The sequence below is a fragment of the Brachyistius frenatus genome, unplaced genomic scaffold, assembly GCF_029030835.1.
Source record: "Brachyistius frenatus isolate BFR_SWC_R1_liver_20210118 unplaced genomic scaffold, ASM2903083v1 Contig_49, whole genome shotgun sequence".
NCBI classification, from domain to species: Eukaryota; Metazoa; Chordata; class Actinopteri; family Embiotocidae; genus Brachyistius; species Brachyistius frenatus.
In genome coordinates this window covers 2,710,466-2,730,754 of record NW_027210648.1, presented here as the reverse complement: position 1 = coordinate 2,730,754, position 20,289 = coordinate 2,710,466, and the positions used below count along the sequence as shown (strand labels likewise).

General features: G+C 42.2%; 2 protein-coding genes across 2 annotated transcripts; both read right to left on the bottom strand.

The window, feature by feature from the left end:
- Positions 1 to 1,427: 1,427 nt before the first annotated feature.
- On the bottom strand, positions 1,428 to 11,667 carry jade3 (jade family PHD finger 3). The gene is made up of 12 exons (XM_069704117.1): positions 11,494 to 11,667; positions 9,251 to 9,319; positions 9,082 to 9,141; positions 8,890 to 8,972; positions 8,636 to 8,793; positions 8,322 to 8,512; positions 7,937 to 8,148; positions 6,863 to 7,030; positions 6,642 to 6,758; positions 5,020 to 5,478; positions 4,274 to 4,391; positions 1,428 to 3,700 (listed from the first exon to the last, which is right to left on the bottom strand). The coding sequence occupies exons 3-12, from the start codon at positions 9,128 to 9,130 to the stop codon at positions 2,889 to 2,891; spliced, it is 2,367 nt and encodes a 788-aa protein (XP_069560218.1). The 5' UTR covers positions 9,131 to 9,141; positions 9,251 to 9,319; positions 11,494 to 11,667; the 3' UTR covers positions 1,428 to 2,888.
- A 1,047-nt stretch (positions 11,668 to 12,714) lies between these two features.
- On the bottom strand, positions 12,715 to 18,067 carry rp2 (RP2 activator of ARL3 GTPase). Its single transcript, XM_069704118.1, has 5 exons — positions 17,756 to 18,067; positions 15,655 to 16,323; positions 14,742 to 14,856; positions 13,942 to 14,027; positions 12,715 to 13,676 (listed from the first exon to the last, which is right to left on the bottom strand). The coding sequence occupies exons 1-5, from the start codon at positions 17,918 to 17,920 to the stop codon at positions 13,593 to 13,595; spliced, it is 1,119 nt and encodes a 372-aa protein (XP_069560219.1). The 5' UTR covers positions 17,921 to 18,067; the 3' UTR covers positions 12,715 to 13,592.
- Between the last annotated feature and the right edge of the window lie 2,222 nt (positions 18,068 to 20,289).

Genomic DNA, 20,289 nt, shown 5'->3' with positions numbered 1-20,289 from the left:
CTTCAGTCTGTCGAACAGAATACAGTGGTTGACTGTCGAAAGCTGAACTGAGGTCTAAAAGAACAAGGATTTAGCCATTAAAAGGTCATTGGTGACCCTCAGAAGGACAGTTTCAGTGCTTTGGTGTTTTCGGAAGACGGACTGGAAATTTTCCAAAAGTGTTATTGTTTTCCACTGCTAAAAGCAAAAACTTGCATACTTATTTTTCAAAAAATGTTCAGATAAAAAGCAACTTGGAGATCAGCCTGTAGTTCTGCGGGAGATTGGTATCTTGGCCTGTTTTTGTTTTTTTTAAAAGAGGTTGCACACAAGCAACTTTGAAATAGTCTGGGACACAGCCGGTGGATAGGGGACTGTTAAAAATGGATAACAGGGATAACAGGGATAATAGTGGCTCTGATTGACTCAACTTTATCAATAAAATAAGATAAAACTTTTCACAGTCAGCATCTCTTTCAGCAGAGGCACCGGGAGGAGTTAGATTTAAAAGCCGGTCAACAGTGCTGAATAAAAACCTTGGGTTATGTTGATGGGCAGAGGTAAGTTTGGAGAAATATTGTGATCTAGCATTTTTAACCCTGTTATTGTAATGAACAATCAACTCCCTCATCGCCACGTAGTGTACCCGAAGACCTGTTTTCCTACAGTCAGATTTAAGACGTCGAATATCACGATTTATCAAATGCTGTTTTCTTTGCAAGGGCTTGGATTTAACTGGTAAGTGTTGAAACAGAACCTTTCGCTGTATTAGAGGTTGACCTTTGCACTAGGATTGGCTCCCCGGGAGGAAATGGATGAAGTTGTCTGTTTGGTTGCTCAGGTTTTTCTCAGCCTCCTCAGCAGGTTTATAAACCCTGAAACAGCACTAACCAGTGTGGTGAAGCAAAGCAGACGAACTGCTCTAACACTCAACCTCCACGACTTCCCATTAATCCACACCAGACGTTTTCTCTCTCCACTTCTAAATGCCTTTTTTACAGCAGATATTTTTAACACATCATCAGTGATAATACAAACCTAATTAATAACATAAATTCTGACAGTATTTAATTCAGTTTGGTGAATCACAAGGACCTGGTCTTGTACGAACTGGCACTCTGACACACCAAAACTGAACAGCGGCATTATTATTTAATGTTATTAGTTACACCTTTGCTTTTCTACACATTTACTAAATATGACCTACATACAGCACTGTGTGCAGGACTGTCTGTAGTTGATAAGTGTGGCAATGCTGCCATCTAGCTTTCCTTTCAAATAATTGATACAAAGCTATCTGTCTGACTATATGTTAGCATTCATCCTTTTCTCCTTCAAACTAATTATTTCTATCTGTGCAAACACACTCAGTTTTTGCAGCTTGCAGGTATAATTGGAGGTTCATTTTCTTGCATAAAATTCATCTACAAAGCAGACCGTCATTCATTTTAAGGATTTATTCAAAAATGTACTTTCCAAATGAGAAAAACAACGCAGCAAGAGAAAATGCATATGTAGGTCCTTTTTGTGTGTTTGTGAACGTGTTAGTGTTAAAGCGGGCTCCTGTATTTGCAAATCACAATCCACTTCAGTGACTGAAATATGACCTACATACAGCACTGTGTGCAGGACTGTCTGTAGATGATAAGGGTAGTTGTGACAACAGTCTTTGTTGCCGGCTGCTTGCAGACGTAAACAACATAATTAGAGGTGAAAAAGGCCAACGGAACAAAACTAAATTGTCCTCGGTGTGTATTTGTAAACTGATGATCATGATGTGGGTCAAAGGTGAAAGCCATGTTTCACGTTTACGGATGGCGTAGCGTTGTCTTCAGAAGGACGTGGATGCCACTTCTGTTTGCATCTACTGGTCTAAACATTGAACACCATTAAACACTGATGCTTTTGACACTTTTTACTTTACTGGTAAACAAAATGGAGGCTTTGTGGTAAAATGAGTTCAGAAAAATAAGGTATCACTAAAAAGTATTGACTTGACATCTGTATAAAAAAATAACAATATGCAGCTCTACTGAGCCGCTCATGCCGCAGTGTTTATTATCAAATCGGGGACATAACAATAAAGACTGCAAATATGCACGTCTCACAGCTCCTTTTCACAATCTAAAGTTTGTGATGATGAAGGCTGATCATGTGATGATCTGAGATCAGAAATAAAGACAATCTGACGGCCATCGATCACACAGCGATACTCAGTTTTTGCTTCATGCATCCAGGACTGAAGGACACATCATGGAATGTAAGTTTACTTTCTTACACACTTCCTCCCACTTTAAGACACAAACTGAACGGTTGTCTCAGCAAAACTAAAGATACAAAGATTGGGACGCATTTCTACACACAAAAGGCATTTGTGTTTTCAACAGTGACTTCGTGGACTTCATCACCTGTGGGGGAAACCAGGTCAGCTGTAACAGATAATGTGCAAGAAACGAGTGAAGCAGATGCTGGAGATCCCTACAAACTTTCCATCTGGCATGTCAGTTTTCATTTCTGACCACATTGACATCCAAGTGTCAATAAAGTTTCAGTTACACATTATTTACATGATCCCAATTCACCCATCTTATGTACATCAGTTTTAGTCAAAGGCAAATTGAACCTGCGTGTAGGGGAACAGGACGAAGTTGTGCGGAATACAATTATAATTTTTAGCCACGTGAAAGGCAAGCATGATAATCTCAGAAGACATTTTTGTTCCTCTCAAACCAACACAGGATGATGCTTCTTCAATAACTCCCGCTGAGTGATGTACTTTCACTTCCTGCTTCCTTCTGTGTCCTCTGCTTCATGTACGCAGCACCGCCAGCACCGCGGCTCGGTCTGGTCCCTGATAGAGATGTGTTTAGAGACGGCCTGTTACTCGGCCAGGAGGCAACAAACAGCCGTCACCTTTGCATGGCGTGTCTGGAGCCCAGCGACTGCTTCCCTTTCCTCGGAGCGTCCGGCTGCGGCAGCCCGACCTGCCGCCTGCGTCTCCCTTTGGCCTCCGGCTCGGAGTCGCTGAGCTCCAGGTCGGGACAGTATCCGTCGCTGTCCTGGTAGGATCGCGCGCTTTTCACCTTGTGTTCGGACACAGGTTTGGCCCACAGCCTCTCTTTGGCTGAGCCCTTTCGGGACAGTTTGTCAGAGGCCCGCAGGTCCTCTGTGGTCCGTACTAAGTTAATGGTGGCCTCTTTGAAGGACCTGCCAAAGTGCTCCATGGCAGACTTGCGAAAGCTGCTCTTGTCCAAAGTCTCGTTTGAAGCGTCCCGGTCACTCTGCGTCTGGCAAGAGCTGTCCTTCTGAGCCACGAGCTTCTCTGAGAGGCCGTTAGATTTGGCCATACAGGCTCTGTCCTGGTCCAGTTTGCCGTTGCTGTTGGATGAATGGCCGTGGAGCGCAGCGTGCAATGCTAAAGGTTTGCCGGTTGGTTTAATAGGTAGCGTTGTGCCGCTCGGGTGGCTTGAGGAAGACAGTCGGCCGTTGGAGCGCTCCTCTCTCAGACCGCGGCCGTGCAGCTGAGGTTTGCCTTGGCCCAGCCCTTCACCAGCATGTTCAGTGACATTCACGCTGTTGTCCAGGCACAGCGGCCCATTGACGGATTTGGTACTGGGATTTCCATTTCCAAGACTCAAAGCTTTGGGCATTTTCAGCTTCAGAGTAATCCTGGGAGGAGGACGGAACAGGATACTCTCCACTGGGAACGAAACAGGAAGACCTTCGGAGGAAGGAAGACAAACAAGTTCAAGATCTAGCCAATATTTATCAAGTAAAGGAATCTTACAGGACCCACATTTTACACTTCTTGTTGTCCATAGAAAGATGTTTTTGCAGTTTAAAGTACCAAAAACCATCTCCTCATCTCCAACTTTCTCTATGAAAGGATGTGAAATGACACATTTTTTTCCTGACGTCCAACGACTGTGCAGTGTTTCCTCGACATTTTCTTCAATCTTGTATCTTGCAAGCTCCACGAAGAATGAGCGGTTGGTCTTTCGCATAAAAGTTTGGAGGATGGGCCATGCTGAGGGTTCAGGTTGGATGTATTGACCGTTTGGTTGCGACTTCTCCAACTTACAGAAGACCAACTGGCTCGTTTTCAAACCCAGTTGCTGAATACAAGCTGTGTGGACTGAGCGGTTTGATAATTAAACTGTATTTCTACAGCACATAGTTCTGCTTTATAATCCAAAAAGAAATGGAAATCTCCTTTTCTACAATATGGAACTTTTAATTAAGAAAAACAAAAAAATCACTGAAATAATGTTGATTACTTTAAATTTGTGCTCACCGGCAGACTGCTCTTGGTTGATGAGCTTCACATGCAGGTTGAACATCTGTTCCTGGGCTTTACTCTGCAACAGCTTCAGCTTCTCCCGCCGACTCACCATGTAACACAGATTCCTCACCTGCACCATAAGGAAAACATCACAAATTATATAGGCAGCATGACACAATATATTATTACGTTTTGTTTAAAACTTCCTCTTAAAACAATCGTATCCCAAGTGGCAGCTCTCTTGTAGACTGCAGCAGGTGTCTTCAAGACTTTCTCTGCCTTGACAAGCTCTCCAGACTCTGCTGCAGCTTTTCAGCTCGTGTGTGGATCAGTGAGATTTCAATATGTTGTAAAACAAAAAAATACAAAAGAAAATGACATTTGTGACACGAGACCTCGACTGAGGAAATTCTCTAAAGTCTCAACACTAACCTAAAAGTTTTTTTTTGTTTTTTTTTTAAATACGTGGGCCAAGGCCAGACAAAGGGTCAAGATTGTATATTTTATCAATATTATCAATTAAAATATGTTATATAAAAAAAAAACACCTCATTGACCATTAAACTGCACGTATTGACTACAATCAATATGAATTCTGTGATAAGTGACCAAAATGTGAATTGTAAAACAAACCGTGTGGCTCTATAAAATGAAGATAATTATATTCAAAAGAGCAGTGTGCACCGAGGAACGCTCTGTAGCCTGAAATACAGACTCAGCATTAAACACTTCCATATTGCAGTATAATGAGCACCCACCCTCTCCAAATCCTGTCGCAGGTGCATGAACATCCGCATGCGTGTGTGGATGCTGTCCTCCTGCGGCTGCAGCACCAGGTTCTCCTCCTCCTCTTTAGGGGGCAGCAGAGCTTTGTTGAAGTTGGCCTTCCTCTTCAGCTTCCAGTACTGATAGATGAAGTCCACCAGACGCTCCGAGAGCCCGAGGAACTGAGCCAGCTCCTCCGGCTGGATTAGAGTGTAGAACTCCTCCTCCAGCTCCTGCAGCCTCTGTGCCCGCTGGCCCACCTTGCCCGCCTCACCGGAGGGCTTAGAGCGAGCTGGGCTCAGGCCAGCCTCCCCAGATTTAGACTTGCTGTGCTTCAGGCAGTAAGACTTGAACTTTACTTCATCCCCTTCATCCAGGATGGTCTTCATCTCCAGGCTGTGCTCAAAGGCACACGTCACGTGGAAGGGAGTGGTGCAGTTCTTTACCGAACACTGCGAGCAGAGGGGGAAGAAACAGACATGACGTTTACATGGACTACAACTCACTTACTGGAGCAAACAAGATTACTGGAGGAGCAGCTTTAAGAATTTACATATTTTACAGAAAGCAAACTTTTTTAGAAAAAAACCTTACATTTACATGATTTAAAGAGAGTAACTAGTTATTCGACAGTATGTTCTTAAATTTTGAGACTTGTTTTTGATTGGTTCTCTTGTTTGAATTTGCACCATCTCTGGTCTGTCTGCCGATCAAATCATTGTGCATTGCTCTAGTCAACACAAGGGTCATTGGTCATGTTGTTGGACAAGAACGTCTTTCACTGCTGGAAATTCAATAATATTTTCATTGTAAAATCTGAAAAAGACTGAAACTTTACTGTACAGTATAAAGCTCGTTTACCAGCTGTGAAAATGATGTTGTCATTGAAATGCTCGATGTTACACCTGAGGGAACATCTGTACAAATAAGTTAATGTAACCGCGATAAGTTACATGAAATAAAGTTCCTCTTGGCCCACCATATCATCTATGTGTGTTCCAGATGTAATTCAGCTCTATATTTGGCTCCGTCCAGTAGATACAGATATTAATAAAGGATTACACGGCCTTGGTTAAATTTATATTTTAGGACTTTTCTGCTTCATCACCCAGTTTAAAACATTTGTTAGAAAAATAATCAAAAAGTAATCAAATCTACTAATGTACATAACTTTGATGAAGTAATTGAAACAGTTACATTATTGATAAAAAAAAAATGTTTTAATAGGATAACCAGTATTCTGCTTATTAGTGCTGCAAAGGAAAAAAAGACAGTGACATAGTTCATAGTTTTTTGTAACCCTGATGGACTTGAACAGTACTTTTAAGAAATAGTTCAACATTTTAGGAAATGCTGATTGACGCCAGTCTCATCTCTATATGCCAGGTATGAAGATAAAGTCAGGTAGCCGACAGAACAGGCAGGTGAGTGCTTGGGAAACCTGAATGACAGAGTGCAACTCGGTCTCAGGGCACTGATGACTGCAGGTGTGGATTGGAGGTTTAATTTAAAAGATAAACATATTTAGCTTAGAAGAACAATTGAAAGTTAAAATTGCATTAATGTAGTCGTTATAAAATTAACAACCCTCCTAGTGTTTTTGACCAACACTCACCTGGATACACGCGCCCGTCTTCAGTTTACACAGACTGCAGATGAGAGACCAGCGACTGGGTGGGATGTGGGAGACTTTGGTGATGGGCTCCATCCTCTCAGGACAGGCAATGCTCACCTACACAATCGTAACGTTCACAGCATGATGAGAAGTTACGTCACACGTACGGCAGAATGATGTAAAGAGATTAAGATCAAACGGAGGATAAACTGATTATTTACCTCTGGTATCCACAGCGCGCAGCTTACATGTGCCCACTTGGTGCCGGCACGTGTCGCCTTCATGGCGCCGCCCTTCTGGGGACACAGCAGGCACTGTGGGTCGATGCCGAGGACGCAGGTCCTGCACAGCCAGTTTCCAACAGGTACTTTGACGATGCCGTAACAGGCCTGCGGGGGGAGCAGCAGGATGAAGCATACTGACTGCGTGTGACCGAGTAAAACTTAAAAGGAAGTCAGTTGCTGGGCCTCAGTTTACATACTTCTACTGGCACACTTACACATAGCACACCACATGCAGGTTCACTTAGTTGCACAGTGTGTATATTTCAAAAGGAAGCATTCAACATTTGAATGATGATGATCACCTGCCAACATATCTGCTGCTTTGTTTGGTCATTTTATTCCAAATGAGAATGCACACAATAAACCAACTGATGGCTTTAATCCTCCTACAACAGTATAGTAGTACTTAGTGAAAAATAAACACTTTTTTGTGGCATGTACAGCTTCCAGTGTGGTGTACGTCCCAACAGCTGCGGCTTCCTCGGCCCCCAATTTTACATGTTTGAAAATCAATTGTTGTTCCCTTCCTTACTGCTACATAGTCAAGATGGCGACTACTGCGGGTGAGAAGCATCCAGAGTTTCACACCTACTGTTTTGACCATTACTCATTGTGCGCTGCATGCTACCGAACTTTTCAACACATTTTGTATGCACTCAGAATAGCAAGTAGGCTATTTGATACACCGCCAATGTGTAACTAGTGCAATTGGTGGCAACACAATTTACAAATACACAGTCAAATGTGGAGACAGAAAGTCTCATTTAACAAAAAATAATCATGAAGTATTCAGCCGAGAGATATGAAATACATCAGAATCACTCAACTGTTGGAAAGACGCAAAATTATCCAAGAAGAGTTGGATTTGATCAAAATTATAACCTTCAATCATCAGGTAGTTACTTGGCCTTCCAAGTGACACCTCTGCTGTCTCGTGTGCTTTTACTTTTAATTGATGGACTAACTCGTGAGCTGCCTGTGTGATCAGAGCAGCACACGGATGACGTCTACCTGGTGCACACAGATGTTGCACTTGTCGCAGAACACCATGTCGTTCCCTTCTTCGCTGTCGGGGGAGCGGCACACGTCGCAGATCACGTCCTCGTCGTACTCAATCCCCAGACCTTCCACCGTCTCGATGGCGTGGTTCATGTTGTCATGGCACTGCCTCTCCAGGGCCTCCATGGCTCGCTCCATCGTCAGCTCGTCTATGAGCGTCTCCCCTGGAGGATGAAAACGGGACAACGTCCCCACATGGTTAGAGAAAAACCCCAGCAGACTCTGTCGGGACCATCATCAGTCATGTCTGTAGATACTGACTACACTGTGCAACATCACTGGGCTGGAACAATGTGAACGTGATGGTGGACTGTCCCTCTACAATCCTGCTCCTCACCCATGCGGTCCAGCTGTCGGTTGAGTGCGTGCAGCCAGTAGAGGTCCACGTCGTCCAGGTCGTAGCGACACATGGCCTCTGCCAGCTCTTTGATGTTGACGTAACCTGGTTCTGTGGACTCCTGGCCCGAGCACTGGATGTACTTCCTCTGGTGGGTGTAAAGCACTTCCTTGGGCTTCTCTGCAATAATCCTGAACACAGAGGACACACAAAAAAACCTGTCAGTACTGTGAGGCTCTTTAAAACAAGGCTGCGAGTCACACTTTTAGACTGGTTTGTCCACAGACGGACCTCTAGGAATCGGACAGGCTCACCTGACTGACGGCTCGGGGATGGTGTCTGGACTCGCCGGTACCTGGACCCCCTTCTCCCACTCCTGCTTCCAGGTGTCTGCCAGCAGGTAGTAGTCCTCTGGGGAGACATGGTGGGAGTCAGGTAGCTTCATGGCACTGATCAGGTCTTTTCTAAACACCTGCGGGGAAAGAGGGGAGGCCGGGGAGACGCAGGGAGTCAGACACTGGTCTCTGATATTTAACATCAGCGTCTGATGGTGAAGGACGGCTCCTACCTCAGCTGGCTTCTTTGGGTTGGAGGCGGGGGTTCCAAGTTTACTGCCATACTTGTTAGAGGAGCAGAAGGAGGTTGAAGGACCTAAAGGAAGAAACCGAGAGTGTGAGTAATAATAACAATAAAAAAAAATTAAAAAAAAGAGCAGCGGAGAAAATGAAACACAGTCCGGTGTCTCTGACAGACGACTCACTCTCATTGTCAGAACTGTCGCTGCTGCTGGACGACCTGAGACGTTTCATCCTGTAACATCCTGCAGAAAATAAGAATTACAAATGATTTTAAGACTAAATAACAGAGGGACTTGTTGTTCAAATTATAAACAAAATTAATAATTATTTTTACACAAAGTAGTTACTCACCATAAATTTCACATTGAAAAGCATGCTAGTAGATTCTTCAGATATACCTTTAACCAGTTTGTTTCATATCTGCAAAAAAAAGAAACGTATGTCAGTCATATAAGCAAAAAACTGTTTAGTCTACATGCAATAAACTAAAATATTTAAGTTCATGTCCCCTTTTTGCTAAATATGAGCATTTAGTCTAAAACGCACTGTGGAACATCCTGTATTTTAAGCTTCTAACAAAATCAGTCGCTAAACCCTTCGTTTTCACATTTTGATATCCTATTTGTCTTTCAATGAGAAGGAAATGAAAGAGGACGGACAGACAGACAGCACAGGTCCACAGTGGGAGCCTTTAGCCTACTGAACCACTGTGACGACTCATTTAGGTTTCAAAATAGTGGAGGACTCACCGAGTAGCCCCCAAATACAGAACGCTGTTTCAACAGACAGGACATGCCTCGCATTCCCCACGAGGACAGGAGGGGTCGGAGGAGGAGAAGGCACCGAGCCAGTTCCTCTCCATACCATAGTGGAGTGAAACATACTAACGCCAACAAACCAGCAGTTTTGTAACGAGTCACAACGACCCAAACTACAGATAAAAGTGTGTTCTCCTCTTCAACACAAAGAACAGCATAGCACTCAAACAGCCCAACATCTGTTAATGACATCCAGGAAGTGTTTCCATCTCTGAACACTGAAAACTTTGTGTTCAGTCACTCAAGACCTCAGACTCAGTGAATAGTTCAACAACCAAAAAATTAAACCCGCATCTGTTTAAATGATGGGTTACTCATAATTCATTTTTAATGCAAAAAAATGTTAAATATTTACTGGTTCCAGCCTCTCAAATGTGTGGATTTCATACACGTCTATGATTTATATCACTGCTAACTGAATATCTTTGGATTTTGAACTGTTAGTCTTTAACAAAAAGCAATGTGAGTTGGACTTATAACACTTAGCTATAAGCTATAATGGCTTATATGCTGTGGGAAAAAAAACACTTTAATGCTTCACCTATGAGCTTTCTTTTAATAGTACTTGCTGATTTGTTAATTTTATGGCAGAGATTGATTTTCAAATAATTATTGGAGTGATAATAGTGCAAGATTACGAGAAAATGCATTGTTTTGAGTCAAATAACTGGCCATCGGTAACACAGCCACCAAGCCCTCCAAAAACCTACTTAAAAACTCTGTATTGAACTAAGAAAATAATTAAATAGCTTCATGCACATACTCTTTTGTGTGCTGTTTTAAAAACTACAAACCGAGTTGGGAATGTTTCACCATCTTCTACATCCAACAAGCAGTTGTTTTCTTGTATCACAGCTACAGACAGAGTTACTGCAGACCAACACTGCTTGTGGTTTTTATGATGGTACTCCCATCTTTCCTCGCCACTAATACGAGCATTACACTGAAATCTGTGAGCCATCGGATTTTGAGGCCCACCTTGATATTTTTTTTGCCCAAACTCCACTTCTCATCCCTGAACAGAACCAACACTGCAGCTCACAGAGCCCGGTGGGTCGCAGGGTTCAGTGTCACATGTCCGTCCGGTCTGTGGTCCATGTCCCACTGCTGCCCGCCCACGTGCACATACAGTATAAAGTGGTGGGGAGCTGCAGGCTGGGACTAGGTACGGATATGACATCACATCTTGTGTGACGTTTCTGACCCAACAGGAAACAATGACCAAATCGCTTGTCGCCACCTTATTTACATTTCCCTCCTCCCATATTGTATCTTCAACAAATGTCACGTCTGGGTGCAAGTTGTTAGTTTACTGCGCTCCAAGTACGCCAGACGTTTTTTTAAATTGATTTTTTATTAAATTCATACCACAAACAACCATTGTAGATTCCCAAAGAGAAGTATTGGCGCCAAACACACGCACAGGCCCGCTGCAGGCTGCGCCACCACAGGCTGGGAAATCAAACATGGGCGCCACCGTCATACAAAGATGTCACTTCCTAGAGCCATTAAGGCCAATATTTGTATGGCTCAGCTGGGTAAGTATTCATGATGCAGAAACGTAAGTTATCAGGAATATTGTCGCCTAATAGTCGCTAATGTTTATGTAGTAAAAAAAAAAGAAAGAAGCGGAAATAGACCTAAAAAAAAGAAGAAGAAAGAAGCAGGCAGGCAGGGAGCAGGCCCCGTGGCCTGGTTAAACCATCCAGGGCAAATCCTGGCACACTGAGTCCCACTGAACACACGAGCATATTGTTCACATTCCTCCCACCTTACCTTCAGTCCACGCGCTGCTGTCCGCTTTATTCCGCTCACGTGCACGCGCAGACACACCTTGGAGACATTTGCTGGTAGAAACAGGGGCTCTGGTTGTAGGTCCGGATTGATTTGAGGGGTTTTTGTTTTTTTAGTATCCCACCACCACCACCACCACCACACACTGGGAATCTCCAAGGCAGCAATCTGTCCACCAACACGACACAACAGCTCTATTGTACCGCGCGTCCCGCCGGGTCCTAAACCCCGCCAGGTTCCCTCCAGCCCGGGTGCGCTCGATTTTTTTTATTTTTTTTTCCATTGGCGTTAACCTTTACGCACACAGCACAGACACAAGGACAACAACCGAGTCTTGAACAATGATCACACGCTTAGATCAAATAAACCACACGTCGCAAAAAATATGACCTTCTACCGCTTTTAATGTGACTCTGCCATTTTATAAAGACAGGAAGTCATTTAAGTGTAGAAACAACAGATGTGCATTCATAAAGACAAAATGCTCTACAAAAAACTGATCAAGTACAAAAACTTTACAAATACAAAAGTACATCACATGAAATCCCTACATATTTCTGTCTTAAAGGCAATTGTACAAAATTGTTGGATATATCAGAATTAATTCAGATTCAACCATATCTGCAATGTGCTGCATGCCTTTTATTACTGGTGGATGAATTAGTGACAAGTCCAACTGGGTGAAGTGAAGACGTTAACCATTAACTGGAACCATTAATGATGAACTGAATAATTCTCTTTAAGTAGGTGGAAGTGAAATAACTGAAGCGAAAGCTGCAAACTGTGATTCAGAGGAAGATAGCACATTTTCAACAAACTCCCCCAAATGAATTCAACATGATTCACTCTGATGACAAATGATCTGTTCAGGAGGAATAAAGTAACACTCACTCCCATTTAAGTAATGTGTTCCTCTAAGACCATGGGAAACAGCTCACTGATTTGATGAGAGTTATTATTAAACAGCTGAGACACTTTAACAATCAGACACAGGCGTATTTGTATTTTCCATCTGATCAAAATAACTCTTTAAACTGAACTCTAGCAGCTCTTTACAAAAAAGGACAAGTTGATCAGGTCACAGAGAGAAGCTGAATACTTCCCTTGAGCCTGTTTATCTTGAAATATATTCCGTTTTTGTAAATGTCAGCTTTAAAACCGAGTGCGTGTGCTGATGATGGTAACTACAGGAATGTTTCTAACTCAGGAGGATAGATCGTTTATTATACAGTGATTATAAATTGTTTGTCAGCATCCAACAACTTTCATGCAGCGTTCTTTCAGTGATCTTAATCTTTGAATACAAAATGATGTCACATGCTAAAAAATTATATTGAAGGTCATTAATTTGTTTTCTATACAAAAACATTCAGCACAGAATATAAAACAAATATTACAAAAATAAAAAAAAGATGATCACATGGAGTGCCTACATCAAAAAGCTAGCCATAAACAGATCAGTTAATCTGACGACAGCAAGATAAACTCAACATTTCACAATCTGGCTTTGGCCTAACAAATATCAACAAACATACAGTCTTCACCTACACAGCATCTTTCAAATATACACATTTTAAACTGAGTCCCTGATTCTAAAACCACACACACAAATAAATCCTTGAAAGTAAAATACAAATTTTTCCCTCAGGCATTCTTGTGTTTGTTTTTTTTCACTGCGATGACGGTTTCTGACAGTAATGAGAAGCAACACTTTAAATAAAAAATGGAATTGCAGTTACAGCAAGATGCTACATTCACAATGGATAAAAGCAAGAAAATGACCAAATACATTCATAGAAATATAAATATTCACAGCACTCTTAGCAACCAATTCATTAGTGGTTTACAGCCAATGTTTCTGAATGATAGGGTGATTTAGTCTGCAGACTCATGGTTGGTGGAACTGAATTGTTCTATTCAAGGCTTTATGAGACAGTCCTCAATGTTTTGCTACCTACTTTTTAAGGACGAAAAGAGGCAAATAATCATTACTCGTATTTAGGCCGAGCTGGACGGCAGGTGGGGGGCCGGGATAGAAAAATCTTCATCCGTTCAGGCAGTTTGTTCTGACGTGTAAGAGTTTACAAGCCCATCTGCATGTCAGCAAAGTTGAAGAAGCTGTCCACGTCTCGGGAGGATGTGTTCTTGTTATCAGAGACAAAAACCTGTGGAAACAAAACATATTGTAATGTTTGGGATTATATTTTAATGAGAAAGTAAGCATATCTGTGCAAACCTATCAAAAGACAAGAGCTTGGAACGATACTGGAATTTTATGCCGATACCGATATTAGGGAGTAAAAAATATACAAAATTAATGTATCAAATAGTTTGTAGTGATCAAACACTGACGACAAAGATATCAAAGAGAACATGCCGATACTGATATATCTGTGATAGGCCAACATGTGATGAGTTTAATAGAATTACCTTGGTCCCGCTGAACACGTCATTGGCAATGTTTTTGCAGGCTTCCACAACTCCGTCGCCGTTCAGCTCGAGGGCAATGACTGAACCTTTAGTAGTAAAATTATTAAGGTCACAATCTGTCAGTGCACCAATTATCCAAACTCCTGTATCAGCTTATTCAAACTACAGATCAGTACAGGTCTCCCTGCTCAGTGTAACATCCTGTTACGTCCACACACACTCATGTGAGAGAACATTAACTACTTTCTACTCATATTAAGCTCTTGAGTTATTCACTACCAGTTTTGAGAGCGGATTCTGCTGATTTCTGCAACATGTGCCAGATCGACACTGAAAAACTAGCAGTCAGCAGAGTTGTCATAATAAAAATCCTGTGAGTGTGTTGACCAAAATGGATTTATAGTGTCTAAAAAAACCTCCATAAAACAGTGGCACGCTGTGGTATGAGAGGGAAGAAAGTTACTTTACATATCTGGGTGGCAGAAGAAATCCAAAAGAAATAGGACAGATGGACATTTTAATATAGTAAGTAGTAGTTATTTTTACTGGAATATAAGAAACGGACTCCCTCAACCTTTTGAAGCATTTTAAGACACAGACAGCTTCTTTCACTCTGCTCTCTTGTAAAATGAACACCACGGCTTTATACTTTCTCTCAGTGGTACATGTGTTAACTGTTTGGTTTCTGAAACAGCTTTGTAAGATAAGTTCTTACATACCTGGCTGAGTTCCTATGCAGCCGGTATATTGGAGCAACAAAACAAACAAACAAACAAATGCTTAAAAAAAAAGAAAGTTACCTTTGGTAATCCACTCCACAAGATCATCTGCGCTATTCTGAAACACTCTCTTCACATCTTCAGGTCGCATTGACACTTCCTTCGTCTGGATCAGCACAAAACTTTTAGCTGTCACCTGTGAAAATAGATGAAAAAAAGTGAAATAATAACCATTGAAGGTTAGCAGTGAACCACGAAGCATTTAAAGGACCGTCCATTACGCACAACAGAGACGGTCTGTCAAGATGTCTCTTGCAACTAGACTTCTTTACTCTCCCACATGTGGAGCCGGTCTCATGCTTATGTGGTGGAGTAATGCATTTTTTAGCAACAGTACAAACATAACTGGAATGTTTAAGAGGCAACGCCAGCCAGCTTCACATGGTGGAGAAGCATTCAGGCAAAATCACTCTGCAAGGTCTTGGGAAGGGCAAAAAAAAAAAATCATATTATTAGGAAAAATTGCAGTTTGAGAATGTAAAAAAGATTTTAAATATTCATGTAAAACTACTGAGTAATGATATATGTCAGTATTCTCGGTTAAAAAAAAGAAGTGCGTGTCTGGAAAAAAAGTGTTTTGATGTGTGTGGTTTCTAAAATTTCTCAAGAGAGAAGACGAGCTATTTTCAACCAACTTTTTAAATGGTCAGTAATTCAAGTTTCAACTCCCTGCAACTCATTTAATTGGGCAGATAACCAGCGTCAGTATGTTTTGCATTGCTTCAACAGCAGTGGACACTAAAGCTTGGTAAGATTTCTTCACTATTTAACCTTATTATGATTCTTTGTTGAACTTTCTTTCCTTCTGTAACTAGGGGCGGGCTGACTTGTTCTACAGTTGAAACCTGACTGAAGGAAATACTTCCTCTTTTTTTACTAACACTTCAAAAACACTTTTGTCAAACTAACAAAACTCACTTGCACTCTGACTCACCTCGTCGATCAGTTTACGAGCATTTGCGGTGGCGTACTCCCCGGCGAAGAAAACAAAGAGGCAGGACTCTTCACTGTCCTTGCGCCTCCCTCCCTTCGTCAAAGGCACGATGCTGCGTGCGGATTCGGAGGAGATTCGAACCGACTTGAACTCAGACTCGGGGTCCGGTGCTGGAACAAAATCCAGAACTGCCGCAGCCTCTGGCAACAAGCTCCAGTTGTTTTCCCCGGACACGGGCGTGAAGTCGTGGATGTTGCTCCAGTTGTTGTTGAATATGCTGAGCCCGGCGTCCTTGAAGTGGAAAGCCAGCTCGGGGTAGTAGTACTGAAAGCAGCCGAACTTCATCCCCGTAGACGACTCGATGATGGGCTGAGTTGCGCAGCACAAGAACACCTCCATCTTTTTACAATCCCGTGTGCGAAACTGCTGACAGGCCACCACGCACTTGATGTCTTTGCAGTCCCTGAAAAACACACTGCCCTTGATTGGTCCGAGAACAATGCGGCAATTGACACAGTCATCGATGGTGATGGTCGCAGAGTGGTCGAACACATAGATGTTGCAGTTCTCACACTCCTGGATGACAAACTGTTGCCCGTTCAGTTTGCCGGGCAGGCGGCCCACCGTGACATCTTTGAGCCCTGTTAGCATGTAGTCCTTGGGGTCAACCTGTGATAAGACAAAGGAGAGGAAATGAGTAGTCAAACAATACATTGGAAGGTGCACAGATCACAATTACTACATAATCGCCTGGTCACAGTTATTTGACCTGACAGCAATCATTTTCCATAATTGTTCAAATCGCTTCAATTCATCAGTATGAAAACAGCTGGAGGAAACAGAAATGTCACATCTCATATTATTTCCAAGGCATCTTCCACCATTCCAGATTTGACTGGCGTCATCTCGTTGCGTCCCCTTCGTCTGCTATGATCTAACTCTACGAGTGAAAAATAACGCCACCGACTGTTCATCTCAAGGTGCTTAACTTCTAGTATTGGGCCGACGCTCATTTCAATTAACATCTATTGACATTGACATCATGGATTTAGTTGCAAAGCCAAACACTACACACACAAAATGGCTCTTTTCCTTGGAGAAGATGGATGTAGGTTTATTTTTTTTTTTTAAAGTACATTGGGATTGAACTACAATAGTGGCAGAAAATGAACATATAAAGACAACTGAAGTGTCATTATTTGGATTACAATTATTTGTCAACTAAAATGTCATGATCATCACAGTCAGATGTTCCTTGTTTGAACCAATCCTGTGATACTGACATCCAATAACAACTGCTGCACAGTGCATTCAGCGGTATTGACATGTCTGTGACAATAATTCAACACCAATGACATATATAACTATTCCTTTCATGTTTAACTACATCAGTCATATTTGATTTTGAGCCTGTTCTTTTCCAGGGCTTTTATCAGTCTATTTCCGGGCTCTACCACCGGATTCATGATGCAGACTTGCATCACCACATTTAAAGATGAAATACCCCCACAAGTCAAACCGGAAGTTGAACCGCGGTCGAGTTAACGCCTTTATTGCCTGAGCAGGCAACGTTAAGTGAGGCCGGCCGTGGAGCAGCGACCTCCCCCGCGTCGTGTAGTAATCCCATAATGAGATAACGCTGGCTACATGGGGCAACTAAGTGAGAGAGGGAGAGCGAGGCTTTGAACTACAAAAAACAAAACAAAACAAAAACTCAGCAATGTTGTCATCTTCTAATGAGGCTCGCGGGGACCCCCTGGTTACCACGGCAACAGCTAATTAATTAGATGAAACTATACTTCGCAGCGGGTTTCAATGAATCTCAGCAACTAAACTTCGTCTGCCTTCATTGCCGCAGCACTCAGGAAATCAGTTAAGAAATACGGATATTGGCGTTAGGTAACGTAATTAGTTGGTAAGACTGGGTCACTGAAGCTCCGGTACATAATAATTAGACCAGCTGTGGGTGTTTTGTGACACAAACGTGACGTTAAAGGTGTTAAATCTACATTTAGCTACCTGGAAAACGACTGAACAGCCGAGGAAAGCTCAACTCCGTTTACAGAAACGCACCGGCGTGTTTTATTTGAGCTCCGTTTACCTTTTCTCTCTTGTCCCAGCTGTACTGCTTCGGCGCCTCGTCGGTGTTGTTGCCAAGGGGAACCGCGTTACTGGTGGTCGGAGTTTCGACAGTCGTTGTTGTCGGCGTACGGTCCTCTTTCTCTGACGACTTTCTTTTGGATTTCTTCGAAAAGAAACACCCCATTTTGCTGTTTTTTTGGGGGGGTTTTTCAGTAGCGACCAGATATGACTAGTTCTTCAGCCGTAACGTTAGCTTGGTGAAAGCGGTCAATGTGAAGCAGAAGCTCAGCGACGTGCACTTCAGTTGACGAGATGTTTTTTTTTTTTTTAGCTTCCCGTTTCAACAACTTGGTTTCGCAACCAATCGATATCGCGAGTGTCACTCTAACAGCCAATCACAGACCAGGACAGAGTGACGTAACCACGCAGAGGAGGCGTGCACTCATGAGACGTTTGGGGACAAGTACAAAAAGACGATCTCAAGCAGAACTGATTTTATTATTTTTACGCAGAATAAATAAGAGATGCACAGACGTTATTTTTTTATGACCAATTAATTATACTATTGTCTATACAGGGAGTCAAATTCATTGTATGTGTAAACACAACTGTCCAATCCAATTCGTCTAGTTTCAGTACATTAAATCTTTATTGTGAAGTACAATAGTGCTTCATAGATTATGAAGTGTATTCATCGTCTGTACTTCTTCTGTGGCAGGATGAAGTTACCTCGCAACCACAGTCTGTGGTCACAACCCACACAAACTAGGGCATTCAAATTAGACTAACCTCACCACTAGCATGAGGGACTAAAGAGGAAGGCCCACTCAGCTGTTACTCTACCAGACTACCTTGAACGCACCCTCAGTCACACATTGGTCACACCCCTTTGGGTGTTTTCTATATCACAAAAAGCAGTTTATACAAATTTACCAGCTATAAAACAATAACATGAGATGGAATAATAAGACTGAAAAGAGTGCTGAAACATCGTCATCGCGTAATATATTGCAACTGTGCTGATTTGTGGTCATTTATTTACATGCCGGCCAGCTTTACATTTAGTTTGAGCTTTCACTAAAGATTATACCAATTGTGCACAGGAAACCACAAACAACATGGAAACACCCAACCACACATCAGATTAGCCAGCAACTTAATCCACTAGGCCACTCTAATAATAGGTAATCCCCCCTCATGCTTCTCTGAAAGATGTTCTGAAGCCTGGCCTTTTTGTACATCCCCTCCCTTTTCATGCCAAGTACATGTTGAACTGCAACCATTAGTGAGGCTCCATTGGAGGAGCATCTGAATACTAACTCTCCTACAGCGTGATATATAAGAGTTTCTAAGCGAGAGCGGAAAATGGGTCGCTGACATGATTGAAAATGACATCTCTGCTAAGGTAGAGATAAGGTGCTTTGCAGTCTTATTAAGTTCCTTCATCTGCGAGAACAGCTGTGTGTGATTAAAGTCAAAATCATTATCTGACGCACTATGGTGAGGAATTGGCTTTAAAATTAAATGTATTTTCAGGAATGAACTGCTTTAATTGCTCAAACTGGACAGCCTGGAAAAGGTGGTGGAGAGGAGGACGCTGAACAAACTATTGTCCATATTGGATAATCCTGACCACCCTCTCCACCACCTGCTGCAGGGACAGTGGAGCACTTTCTCCAAAAGACTCCTCCAGCTCCGCTGTCACAAGGACAGATACAGGAGATCATTCCTGCCCACTGCAATAAGACTGTACAATAACTCACCTCTGGCAAAATCCATCACAGTACAATAACACTGTTGACTGTGTTTCTTGGTTTGTTGTATATAATATATATAGATATATAATGTACTGTATATACTGTGCATTTTATATTTTATATTTTTTACTGCTATTTACTGCTATTTTATTGCTTTTCTATTATTCTATTCTATTATTTTATTCTATTATTTCTATTATTATCTTATTGCTTCTGTATGCTGCTGTAGCGAAAAAAAAATTCCCCTTGGGGATTAATAAAGTAAATACCTACCTACCTACCTACCTAATTCCCAATTTATTTCAAGATGGGACAAGGCATGGCTGGATCAACCTGTTATAGGGCCATGGGGCTGTTGAACCCCCCTCCACACACACACACACACACACATAAACACACAGTTACAAACACCCACTTAGCAGTACATTTTCGATAGCACAATTGAGCAGATGTCAGCAAAGCTAGGATTCATTTGAAGTCATCTTTCAGGCAAATGTAAGTTAAATATTTAATGTCGTCTTTGCTTCGTTTTCAGTCCCCAGTAACTGCTGAGAAAAATCTCTGGGTCTTTAGCTGCTCACTTTTCATTAGTTAATAGTAGTTAACTTTAGCTGCAGTGCTCACGGGAAACTGGAACGTGGGAAAGTTGCAACCTCTGATGAATACACCTGAAGGCCTGGCAAACCATTTATCAAACTAATATCCCACAATGAAAGTGTGAGCTTTTTCAGAGCTCCAACACAGTTGTGGGTTTGTGGTGAAAAGGTAATAATGTACTCGCTCTGCACACAAATAA

Excerpts from the sequence above, each read along its gene's own strand:
- jade3 (XM_069704117.1), bottom strand. The coding sequence starts at position 9,130 with ATGAAACGTCTCAGGTCGTCCAGCAGCAGCGACAGTTCTGACAATGAG. Across the intron at positions 8,513-8,635 it reads ATCCCCGAGCCGTCAGTCAG|GATTATTGCAGAGAAGCCCA; the intron begins GTGAGCCTGTCC and ends CTCTGTGTTCAG. Across the intron at positions 8,149-8,321 it reads CCGACAGCTGGACCGCATGG|GGGAGACGCTCATAGACGAG; the intron begins GTGAGGAGCAGG and ends TTCATCCTCCAG.
- rp2 (XM_069704118.1), bottom strand. The coding sequence starts at position 17,920 with ATGGGGTGTTTCTTTTCGAAGAAATCCAAAAGAAAGTCGTCAGAGAAA. Across the intron at positions 14,028-14,741 it reads TGTGGAGTGGATTACCAAAG|GTTCAGTCATTGCCCTCGAG; the intron begins GTAACTTTCTTT and ends TTACTACTAAAG. Across the intron at positions 13,677-13,941 it reads ACGTGTTCAGCGGGACCAAG|GTTTTTGTCTCTGATAACAA; the intron begins GTAATTCTATTA and ends TTGTTTCCACAG.